The following is a 12,867-nucleotide window of genomic DNA, read 5'->3' as shown; positions in this document are numbered from 1 at the left end:
TCTGCACCCCCTATTGCTATGCCACTGTGCCTCTTGCCTTTATATAGCTTTCCAGGTAGTCTAGTGGTCCCTGCCTCTCCAAATATAGCTTTAATTGATAGTTTAGAGGCCCCCCTTAATCTAGTGGTCCTTCTCTACCTTATAAAGCTTTTCATAGTGGTCTATCCCACCCCACTTGCAGAGAACGGGAGCAGGAAGAGATGCTGGCCAAATGACCTCTCAACTCTCCCCATTCCTGCAGAGAATGCAGCTCTTCCATAGCCCGTAGTGATACCTGCCTCTTTCATCACGTGTGCCAGCCAGGGACATGTCTGTACAGCATGGGACCTAAAACTTTTGCCTAAGAGTGTATGAAAATGTACAAAACACGATTCTGAGCTTGCTGGATGTCACTTTGTGTGCCTCGCGAGTAAGCGGACTTATTCCTCAAACAGATTTCCTACTGCCAGGCATAAATCTTTATTGCTTTCAGATTTTTTCTTGTTTAGTTTTGAGTGCAGTTGGACTTATGTTATGTATTACTTTTGTAAATTAATTTTTCACGTTATAAAAATCCTTTGTGTAGCTCTGCTCACCTGCAGCTGAGCACCTTCACCCTCACCATACCCTGAGGGGATGTTACTACTTCTTAGCAAAGCGGGGACTAGAAACTACTCACCACCCACTTCCTGTTATGAAATGGTTTCTGTAGCACTGATACACGTTATCAATTTGCCAATGGAAGTTACGCTTCTTAACAGAGCTGCAGCTTTCAGGAATGCCATACATAAAAGAAAAATCCTACCTCTTCTTTAGTTACCTGAGCTCATATACAACATATTTTTCCTTGTATGATCAGAGGTCGAATAAAATGTCACTGGGATGTTCCACTTGTAGCTGTATACATACAGAAAAATATAATAGTTCATATTTTATTACTTTCACTTTAAAGAGAATCTGTACTCTAAAATTCTTACAATAAAAAGCATACCATTCTATTCATTATATTCTCCTGGGCCCCTGTGTGCTGTTTCTGCCACTCCCTGCTGCAATCCTGGCTTGTAATTGCCAGTTTTAGACAGTGTTTACAAACAAAAGACATGGCTGTTACCAGCTTGTGATAGGCTGTGGAGAGGGTGTGTATAGCTTCTGCCAATAACAGCAGACAGCACATTCCTGCCTGAGCCCGACAGAGCCGACAGAAGAGAGAAGATTAGATTATATAACAGAGATAACACAGCCACTGTGCAACTAGAAAAGGCTGCAGTAAGCCAGACCACATTTGAACAGGTATAGGAACTAATGGGATAGAAGAAATTAAGCTAAACATTTTGTTACAGAGTCTCTTTAAGACAGAAATTCCCTGATAGTAAAGTCAAGTAAGAACAGAATAAAAACACAGAAATGCTCTAATGGATAAATGGTAAGGAAAACATGTGGTGCGCAGATCACATGCAAAACTGTAAATAATGCCACACAAAGTCAATTATAAAATTACACCGCGCTTATTGGCCAGAATTAGAAAAGTACAGCTCAAAGATTTGTCACCATCCAGGATCATGCCAAAATCCAGTCCATTCTAGTGGAGGAGGGGGAATGATGGGAATCTGGGACCTAGTCTGACTCCTTCATTTCAGGCCGACATGTTATGCAGGAAAATTGAAAGATAGAGAAAGCACAAAGAGTAATCAATTCTGGCTCTCAGGCCCTCCACCTCTCCAGTGCGCAGCAATCACCTCCTGATCATTCAGTATACTGAATTCTGGCCAATGAGCACGGTCTCTAAATTATAAGTGATCGAATGAGAACAGCTCTTATCCACACATGGAACCACTCTATTATGCTCTTCCCTGTGTGGGTATGCATTACCACTCATTCTGTATGCCGCAGGAAACAACCTAGGGCTCTGTTTATAAAAAGCCAAATTGGCTGTTCACAAAAAAAGTGCTATAATTTCCCCAAAATAACTGAACTTTTTAAGAGTGGAGATCAGCTGAAAAGACGTCCTCTTTTCAGACTTATTACCACTTCTGCGGTGATTGCAATGTTATTTAACAGAACTTTATTGGCCATTGCCATGGTTATAAAGTGGAGATCAGACCTGATCGCCACTTCATAGGGATCCTTGCTGTTTCAAATTTGGAAACAAGGATGAACAGTAGTGTTTGTATTGCCCTGATAACCACTTTTGCTTCAGAGAATAGCAGTAAGTGGCAGCAATTAAAACAAACCCAAACCGGCCACAGGAAAAAAAGTTAGAAACTTACCTTTGAAAAGGGAAGCCTCTAGATCCTCCCGAGGCTTCTCACGTCCTCTTTGAGACCACTGCCTGGAACCAGTGTTAGTTCACGGTCTTGTTTCTCTTCATAAATGAACTCACACTGGCGCAATACTAACACGCCTGCGCAGAAGCATGGCGTGGATTCAGCTTACTGCGCAGACACAGCCATAGTTCTGTAGATGCCATATGGATGTGCTCGTACTTTGCGGGGAGCGTGGCCGTGAGAACATATCTAACAAGCTCTTGTCGTACATGTTCAGAGGGTCTGTGCGTGGAAACAGCGCACGGAGGACACAGGAAGGCTCCAGACTATGCAGAGATTTCGCTATACCCAGGTAAGTATCTTTCTTTTTTTCCAGCCAACTCTCAATCGGCTGCTTACAGCTACTTATTTTAAATAAAAGATGCTACAACAACTAACGGCCACAAATTACACCAGTCAAGTGAAAGAACTTTCAGATAGCCACTTATTACAGGGTAATTATGATATGGCAATTTGCTAATTTTAGATACTGATTGTAACTATTGTGGAATTCTCTCCGTGATCAGCGCACAAGACGTGCGCTGACACTGCGGAAATCCTCCATAAGCGTGTAATTTAAGGGAACCCAGCAAAAGGTGCAATGCACCTGTAGAGGGAAATTCCTGTCGGCAGATGGAGCTGTGGAGTACAGAGGAACAGCTCCTCTGCCCTGCCACACACGCCAGACAGGAATTGCACGAAGGGAAGAAATGCAGGGCAAGATAGCCCTGAAAGAGAGAGATCAAAGCGACAGAGGGTATGTGTGTCCACCAAACTAGTCGCCACCCTGTGACGATGAACACACAACCATGAAGACAAAGTGAGAAGGCAATCGCCAGAGATGGCGATTGCTAACAGCGACACAAGACCGAATAAGCACAGATGAGGAATGTATGTATGCCCACCAATCTAGCCGCCAACCTGCGACGGTGGACACACAACAGAAGAAACCAAGTGAGAACGCAATCGCAAGAGAAGCGATTGCGGAAGAGAATGAGCACAGGGACAGATTGTATGTGTGTGCACCAAACCAGTCGCCAACCCGCGACGGTGCATACACAACAGCAGATATGAAGTAGGAACGCAATCGTGAGAGATGCGATTGCCAGAGGTGACACAAGGCTACAGCAAGGCCGAGCACGAGAGTAGCAAAGGCACAGCAAATCATACAATGAGAAGATCAGGAAAATAACAAACGCTAGCTAAACGAGAACACCGCACTCATTCGCAACAGTGCACGCGTTTATGCGCGGTCTCCGCGTGTTAAGCACAACAGAGACAAGCACGCCTAACTAACCACCGACAGACAAACATGAAACAGAGGACACGAGCGCTTGCTTAACGGTTACCTCACCGAGCCTCCAGCAAGCGTTCGTAGCAGACAAGACAGATACACGAAAACAGGAATAAGTGAGAGATAGGATCCACAGCACTAGCGCAAGAAGCTAGTGCGATCCAGGAAGACAGAACAGAAGGATCCACAGCACTAGCGCAAGGCGAGTGCGATCCAAATATAGAAACAGATGGAGATCAGACGGATCCACAGCACTAGCGCAAGGCGAGTGCGATCCTGGCAAGACAGATCAGATGAGATAGCTGGTAGCAACCGCTGCTCCAGCTAAACTCCAAGAACAAAGATCAGAACAACTTCCTGTCGACCAATGCTGGGACAGGACAATCGCAACAGACAAACAAAACAGATATGCAATCCTAACTGCACTAGGGAACCTGCCTATTGCAGTCCCAGGAATTACTCTAAGCTAATCTTTAAACAAAGAGCAAGGCTGACACTCCAGGCGAGTTACACAGGACTAACCCTTATGACCAGCAAAGGACTCTGGGAAACATAGCTCTTTATATTGCCAGTCATCAAAGGAAGCAGGTAGGGGATTTGCATAACGAGTGTATGCAAATTCCTCAGCAGCAAGCTGCAATACTGACAAAAGGTCTCTCTTCCAGAGACCTGCAGAATGCAGACCTGAACAGTGGTCAAAAAACTGCCTGCCTGCGCAGGCAGCCGAGCGAATCCTCACACTGATCTCCCAAAATCAAAATCTGTTTCTACAGTTGTAAACATGGCATCATAAAAATTATGATGAGGATTTCATAAATGGAGAACAAAATGATGGGGCTTTTATTTAATTTTTGTAAATAAGCCCCGTGATGTATTTTGTGACCAGTGCTCAAGGATACATAATCATTTGGGTTTTCATAGTGGCAATCTGGGGAGCTGCTGTAGTGTGACAATGGAGCTGATACATTTCCATTAAAGTGGAACACCGTTCGTATATTTTGTTAGCTCCCTTGTGAGTTTAGTTTGATGCAGGAGAGGACATCAGGATATGTGCTCCTAATCTTTTATATGCTACGCTATAGAATAGAATGTTGGCCAAAATAACGAGAGAGAGAGAGAGAGAGAGAGAGAGAGAGAGAGAGAGAGAGAGAGAGCGAGCAGTGTTCCCCAACCCTGTCCTCAAGGCCCACCAACAGTGCATGTTTTGTGGAAATCCACAATGGTAGTTGTGACCCTTAGGTAAATATTTACATTTTTTTTTTATTGTAATGTTTTTTTTTATATTAAACATTTTATTTGGGTATTTTTGGGAGGGTGGGATGTAAACAATAGTTTTATAATGTAAATGTGTCTTGAGTTTTATTTTTTTTACTTTTAGTTGTAGTTTTACTTTTTGGCCACAAGATGGCGGCCATGAGTTTGTTTACATGACGTCACTCTAAACGTAACATACGCTTAGAGAGATGCATGGGGGAGGCAACAGCCAGAAAAAGCTAAGCTTCCGAGAGAAGCTGTCGCTTTTTCAGCGGGGCAGAGGAATCAGTGATCGGGCACCATAGCCCGATTCACTGATTGCCTGGCTAACGAACCGTGGGCCGGGAGCGCGCGTGCACGATCGGCCACGGGAGCGTGCATGGTTCCTGGACGTAGTTTCTACGTCCAGGAACTAAAATAGGTTAATCAGCTCGGCTAAGACACTAATTATCTCACCTGTGCATGTTTGTGGTTTCCTGCAAAACAAGTACTGTTGTTGGGCCCTGAGGACAGTGTTGGGGAGTTCTGCTATAAAGGAATGTCAGCCAAAATAACGAGAGAGAGAGAGAGAGAGAGAGAGAGAGAGAGAGAGTGAGAGTGAGAGTGTGTGTGTGTGTGTGCGCGCGCTCGTGTGAGTGTGTAATGATACTCTATAAAGTGATGTGAAACATTCTAACACTATATGTGAGATAAATAGTGTCTGCATTGAAACAAAACATTCAAATATAATACTTACCCAAAGTCAGAAGGTGGCTCTGATTCGTTTGCTTTGTGGTCCAAAAGAAACCGTTTTTGTGTAACAGTGTTACTTGACTGCACATTAAGCACGGGGTAACCCATCTGTTGGGTCCAAGTAGCCATCACTTCTTTTACTGGTGAACCACTTGCCTGAAAAATGATATTTTCCTGATATACTAACAAACAATGGAGCTGTGCATAATATACAAGGTAAGATGTGAGAATATTATGAATCTTCACAGGTAGTTTAATGTTAAATAAGCTATAGTAGCACAGATGATAGGTTATGCGTACGCATGGCAAATACCAGTAAGTAGATTGATTAATTACCTCTCGGAATATTAAATTCTCACACTAGACTCACAATCAATGAGATGCTAATGAATCCAGATTGTGTGCCAATTTAATGTAAATTGTATGCAACTAAGAATTGGGCCAATCAATATTGGCAGGAAATGCAGTTGATTGGCCCCATTCCAAGCTGCAAAGAATTTGCAAATGTATCAATATGGCCTACTCATTTTTTCCATAAATATATTCATGCGATTCTTACATCTGCCAGGGATTGCCAGAATTCATCCGTTTTTGCATTCTTGAATTGGTACGTCCGTAGGTACTCCTAATATATGTATAAAAAAATCACAAGGAATATTAAGGATGATGATAATGATTACAACAACTGTTAATTTAAAGATACATTTGGGATAATCGTTCTAATGAACTAAAGATCTCTGGAAGAATACTGGAGAATGCCTGAAAACATGCGCGATACTCCAGATTTGGTCTAGGTTGATTAAAATGAATCTAATTTAAGATGGTAGCCATTTTCTGGGTCATATCAGACCAGGAGCTGAAAGGTTAATGAATTAGTGGTTGATCTATTGCAACCACATGCCTGCTCCAACAGCAAGATATTTTAAAAAAATTCAGGACAGCCTATTTTTATGATAATATAATTCTGCAAAAGCAAAACCACTAGTTCCATCAAGCCGCATTATGGCTCAATAGGACCCATAGGTTCTGCAAGGTCATGTGATTACACTTTTCTGCATACTTTTTAACTGACACAAAAAGTTAACATTTGTGCATAGACACACTTCATTTATTATTATTTAATTTTATATTGCTCTAAAAACGACATACTGTAATTCTAGTATTATAACATTCCCCACAAAGCATTATTTGTTATGATTATTTTCTTTTAAATTTGTTTAAAGAAAGTAATAGAAATAGGACAAAAAAAAGTTATTCCGTACCTGTATTCCTTTCTGGAAATTCTCTGGAGTAATCCAGTCTTCCAGCATTCTCAGAATGGATGCTCCCTAGAAATTATATAATGTAATAGGTCAGCATTCCAGTATAAACCTGATTTACGTATTTTACGAAAGGGCCGGTTTACCATGGGGTACTTTAGGCACGTGCCTACAGGCGCCTGATGATGGAAAAGCGGCACTCTCCCCAACACCTCCCTCCCTCCTTCTCTGTGCAGAGTACTGATTAGAGTGTAAATGAGAGGTTACTCACCCTGCTCTCGGCATTCCACTAACAAGATCTCCATTCAGTCGGGGGCACCTCTAGCTCCTTAATACTGAGGGTACCTCTGGCTACCTAATACTAAGGGGCACTACCTATGACGGGCAAGGGAAGTAAGCCAGCACACTTGCAGTACAATTCGGTGGAGGTTTGTAGGTTCATAGAGGGTGAAGTCTAGGTTGCCTGGACATCTGTGCCTATAGGCTCCTGTGAGCTAAATCCAGGCCTGTTTAATGGTCATCATAATTGTTTCTGATTGTCTTCTATGCATAAAAAATAGATGAATCAGCAGTGAATAACAATAACAATAATATTTATATAGCGCTTTTCTCCCTGGGGACTCAAAGCGCTGTGACCCTGCATTATGCAGTCTCAAAGGCTAGGGAAAAGAGGTGAGTTTTTAGCCTTTTTTTAAAGCTGTCCAGAGAGGGAGCCTCTCGTACTGATTGTGGAAGTGAGTTCCATAGAGTAGGGGCTGCGTAGGCATACATAAAATAAAGGTGCCTGAGAAAAAGGCTGCGGGGATTGCCACTAGTAAAATATTGCTAAGGCTAGCGATATTGTGCGAGTGAATTTAGATAGTAAAATTTCAATATTTACTGGTATTTTACTATGGCTAAACAAACCCTACTCTCACACAGAACCATCCCCTGGTGGTGCCTAACCCTAAGACTCCCCCTGTGGTGCCTAACCCTAAGACTCCCCCCCCCCACCCCGGTGGTACCTAACCCTAAGACCCTTAGACACTTCCCCCCCCAGGTGGTGCCTAAACCTAATAACCCCCCCCCCCTGGATGGCACATAACCCTAAATCCTCCTCTTAAAGCTACCACCTATCTTCTGCAAAGCTGGCATATGCAACCATGAAGGTAAAATTGGGTGCCTGGGGGTGGTTGATTAGCGGCATGAGGGGCCATTTGTTGTGGAAAAAAAATGGCTCGCAGATAATTATCTGCAAAGCCGCGTTTTGCTGTAAAAAAGAAAAAATTGGGCACCCTGAGGTGTTGCTAGCGACTGCCGCCATGCATCTGAATTTCCTTTCAATGCCACTAAAAGCAGCTTTTATCATAAGCACCAATAGTGGTGCCTTTTCTTCCATAAGGGTTGCTGCGCCCTTTTTCCTTTGTTGATTCAGTTCAACCTCTCCCACAGATAATGTTAGAATTGAGTCACAATGGATGATGATTATCTTGCATTATATCTGATGTAGGTACTTTTAAGGCTGGTACACACTGGAGCGCTTTTGAGGAGCGTTTCAGTGCTTTGCTGGTCAAAGACGATCAGCAAAGCGTTGTGACAATGTATCCCTATAGCACCATTCTCACTGCAGCAATCGCAAATGAGGTGCGTGCATTGGGAGTAATCACAAAAAAGTGATTGTCTTTCCCAAACCAGAATTGCAAAGAGCAATCAGCGCAAAATTACAAATCAAAGAATGTGATTCGAGTGCGAACCAGCCTTAAAGGAGCAGATATCTTACATTCTGGAACTCACTGTAATGCTGGCTGTAGTAAACAGAATAGCTTTAAATCGGACCTGAACTCTTGTACAGGAGACACAGAGAAATATACTGTGTATCCAACCGATGTGTTTAAAGAGAACAACCTGTCTAATGTTCCCTTCTCAGCAAGCAATGAATTAGTGTAATTTGAGCTGTCAGCCAAATTCAGTGCTAATATGCAAACACAGGACGTTAACACTTTTTGTGCTCCCAGGATACCAGGAAATAAGGACTCTGCAGAATCTCAGGAGTTCTACAAGCTGTAACAAGGAAATGTATTTCTTTAAATGTTTTTATGCTGTTGCTTATCTTTTAAAGCAGAGAGGAAGTTCTGAGTTCAGGTCCGCTTTAACTATACACCAGCAGGATCTCCCATGATCTCACAAAATAGTGTCAAATAAAGCATTTTGTTCTGGAACATGCCAGAATGTATTTTTGTGTCTTGCCAAGATTACATATGGCCTGTACAAGAATACTGCACCATGTGATGTGACAACCTTGTTATAGGAAATGGCATCAAAGACAGAGGTGATTTCTGCGGGAGTTGAGACAGTAACGATGATTGGATGGGAGGACTGCAGAGCATCGTCTCTCATTACAGGCAGCAGGTCATCTATTAAAATCTGGTCAAGCTGAAAAACAGAAAATAAAGGTCAAGACTAGACAGATTTGTCCTGAACATTAACAAAGCACTGTAAAATCATTTTACTTCAAATACATAATAATAATAATAATAATAATAATAATAGTTTATTTTTCATGTTGCAGCTCTCCTGCAGCCTCAGGCCTCCAGAGTACAAGTGTATAAAGGAAATTAACATATCATTGGATTAATTTCTTGAAACTCAGTAAGTATAGTACTAAAACAGATTTTTCTTATAAAAAAGGCATTTTTTGAAAAAGTCTCGCAAGAGCAAGAGAGGCCTTGTTTTGCCAGTCACCAAGCCTTAAAGGGGAACTGAAGAGAGAGGTATATGGAGGCTGTCATGTTTATTTCCTTTTAACCACCCTGGCGTTCTGATAAGATCGCCAGGGAGGCTGCGGGAGGGTTTTTTTTAAATAAAAAAAAAACTATTTCATGCAGCCAACTGAAAGTTGGCTGCATGAAAGCCCACTAGAGGGCGCTCCGGAGGCGTTCTTCCGATCGCCTCCGGCGCCCATAATAAACAAGGAAGGCCGCAATGAGCGGCCTTCCTTGTTTTGCTTAGATCGTCGCCATGGCGACGAGCGGAGTGACGTCATGGACGTCAGCCGACGTCCTGACGTCAGCCGCCTCCGATCCAGCCCTTAGCGCTGGCCGGAACTTTTTGTTCCGGCTGCGCAGGGCTCAGGCGGCTAGGGGGGCCCTCTTTCGCCGCTGCTCGCGGCGAATCGCCGCAGAGCGGCGGCGATCAGGCAGCACACGCGGCTGGCAAAGTGCCGGCTGCGTGTGCTGCACTTTATTTGATAAAAATCGGCCCAGCAGGGCCTGAGCGGCAGCCTCCGGCGGTGATGGACGAGCTGAGCTCGTCCAGACCGCTCAGGAGGTTAATCAATACCAGTTGCCTGGCAGCCCTGCTGGTCTATTTCTCTGCAGTAGTATCTGATTAAAACCAGAAACAAGCATGCAGCTAGTCTTGTCAGATCAGACTTATAAGTCTGAACCACTGAAACACCTGATCTGTTGCATGCTTGTTCAGGGGCTATGGCTAATAGTATTAGAGGCAGAGGATCAGCAGGGCTGCCAGGCAACTGGTATTGTCTAAAAGGAAATAAACATGACAGCCTCCATATACCTCGCTCTTCAGTTCCCCTTTAAAGTGCACCAGAGATGTAAAAAACAGAAAAAGCTATACATACCCGAGGCCTTTTCCAGCTCCGTTCAGGTTCGTCGTTACCTTGCAGCACTTCCGGATTGCCTGGATCCTCCGCTAGGCAGCCAGTCGGGGGTCCTGCACATGTGTGGCTCAGCCATGCGCTTGCCCCCTATCATGCTCCGTATTGTGCCTGTGCCCACTGGCCCTGACTACCTGACTAACTGGGCCGCCTAGTGAAGGATCCTGGAAGCCTGGGAGGATGACGAGGGACCGGCGAGCCTGAACAGGGCTGGAGGAAGCCCCAGGTAAGTATAGATTTTTCTTTTCTTTACTTTTTCTCAGGTACCCATTAAACTGAAGAGAAAAAAAGTATGATATAATGAATTGTATGTGTAGTAGGGATCATTAATAGAACATTACTATCTAAGAAAAGAGTCTCATATTTTTATTTTCAGTTATATAGCTTTTTTTTTTCTATAACATTGCATCATTCTCTAATATTTTCAGTTCACCGATTACACTGTATTTTACATGATGAAACGGAGCAGAGCTAATGACCCATTGAACTTCCTGGCAGAAAAACCTTAACAAAAAGAAACAGTGAGAGACAGGTTGAGGTAAGTGCTTCAAAAAAACAGCACTGTAGCCAACCCAAGTTGGGTCAGAGAACTCAGAGAAGCTCTTTTGCATAAATAACAACTGAAGTTTCTTAACTCTTCCTGTACTGGAAACAATATGAGACTCCTATCTGTGCTACTAATGTTGTATTCCTTAGCTGTACTACACATACAAATCATTATCTTATAAGTTTATTTTTACTTCAGATTCCCTTTAAAGGACACCTGAACTGGAAGGAATATGGAGTCTGACATATTGATTTCCTTTTAAACAACACTAATTGCTTTGCTGTCCTGCAAATCACCTGCCTCTAATACCTTTAGGCCTAGACCCTGAACAAGCATGCAGACCAGATGTTTCTGACTCAAGTCTGACTGGATTAGCCCCACGCTTGCTCCAGACATGTGATCCAGATACTGCTGCATCCAAAGAGATCAGCAGGATGTCAGGCAACTGGTATTTGTTAAAAGGAAATTAATATGGCAGCCTTCATATGCCTCTCACTTCAGGTGTCTTTGGCACTAAATAAACATATCCCTGATAGATTTTACAAAATAAATATTATGCCTGGTATTTTCACCCCTCTGGTGTGCCGTTTTTTGTGCTTTTTTTTACTAAAACTGCATGCAAAACACAGTTCATCAGAAACGCATACTATTTAGTGGACTGTGTGCCAAATGAAATCATCATTTCTAAAAACCTCTTATGACTAACAAATATAGATAAAAAAAAAACATTTTTCAATATACCCTTACATTAGCAGCTCCTCCCATTTCGTCACAGCTCTTTGTGATGCTGCAGTATACAGAACAGGAAAGCAGAGCCAGAAGGGGGCAGGCTTGGGCTTGAAAAGACATCAGAGTAGACAGACTCAGCTATAATGATTCCTGAGCAAAGCCAGACAATGCTCAGTCAGGGATTTTATCAGGGCTGATAAAAAGCAGGCTGAGCAGTGAAGGATGAAACAGAGAGCAGGGTAGGTGTTTTCTCTATGTTCCCACTGATATATATGGTAAATACATGAGGGTGCTTCGTCTCTGGTTCACTTTAAGGGCTCCCCAAATAACACTTTTTACTTATTCCTCTAGGTGAGGGCAGCCATTGGATCACTCCTCATTTTTTATACACCAACTTCTATTTCAGAGGGAACAGAAGGTAGAGAAAAGCTCCTTTACCCTCAGCACTAGAACTAGGGCACTTGGGGGGAGGGGGGGGGGATGGATCTTCCAGCCCCCCCCCCCCACTACCACCTTATATTGCAGAATGACCACAGGCATGCTCACTCCCCTATTCTTTCTAAATATATGCAATGTTGAGGCATATTTTCCATTATGGGTCATCACCACTTGACGCAGCTTTAGCAAATCAGCCCCCCGGAGTCATACTTTGCACAGTTATAGATGTATATGCACCTCCAGTTTATTTTACAGTGCTATGTAACATATTGGAACATTATACAAATTAAAGGGAACCTAAACTGAGAGGGATATGGATGTTTCCTTTTATGCAATAATACCAGTTTCCTGGCGTCCTGTTGATCTCTTTGGCTGTAGCGGTGGCTGAATCACTCACCTGAAACAAGCATGCTGCTAATCCAGCTGGAACTCAAGTGACTCCGTGCTCCTGCGCAGGCGTAGCCACGCTTGTTCCAGAAGAAGAGTGCGGCCCCGATGTTAAAGCAAGTGGCGGGGGACTGGAGGACAGCGTGGGAAGCCTTTGGAGAAGCTAGAGGCTTTTCTCTCCTTACATAGGTATTTGCTTTTTAAACTAATTTACGCTTCAGGTTCTCTTAAAATGACTTTTGTTTTCAAATAAAAAAGGACAAAACAATTTATTAATGCAAACAGTTCTT

At 43.1% G+C, this 12,867-nt stretch overlaps 1 protein-coding gene across 1 annotated transcript in view; it reads right to left on the bottom strand.

Moving 5' to 3' along the window:
- Positions 1-12,867, bottom strand: part of ENPEP (glutamyl aminopeptidase) — a 121,667-nt gene that overhangs the window by 67,139 nt on the left and 41,661 nt on the right. The window contains exons 7-11 of the mRNA XM_068278792.1: positions 9,099-9,233; positions 6,825-6,890; positions 6,122-6,187; positions 5,567-5,718; positions 800-876 (exon numbers count right to left, since the gene is read on the bottom strand). Coding sequence (XP_068134893.1) covers positions 800-876; positions 5,567-5,718; positions 6,122-6,187; positions 6,825-6,890; positions 9,099-9,233 — 496 coding nt within the window. The remainder of the gene's footprint in view (positions 1-799; positions 877-5,566; positions 5,719-6,121; positions 6,188-6,824; positions 6,891-9,098; positions 9,234-12,867) is intronic.

This window comes from Hyperolius riggenbachi, chromosome 1 (assembly GCF_040937935.1).
Source record: "Hyperolius riggenbachi isolate aHypRig1 chromosome 1, aHypRig1.pri, whole genome shotgun sequence".
NCBI lineage: Eukaryota > Metazoa > Chordata > Amphibia > Anura > Hyperoliidae > Hyperolius > Hyperolius riggenbachi.
The sequence above is the reverse complement of the archived record's forward strand: the minus strand, read 5'-3'. Positions and strand labels throughout refer to the sequence as shown.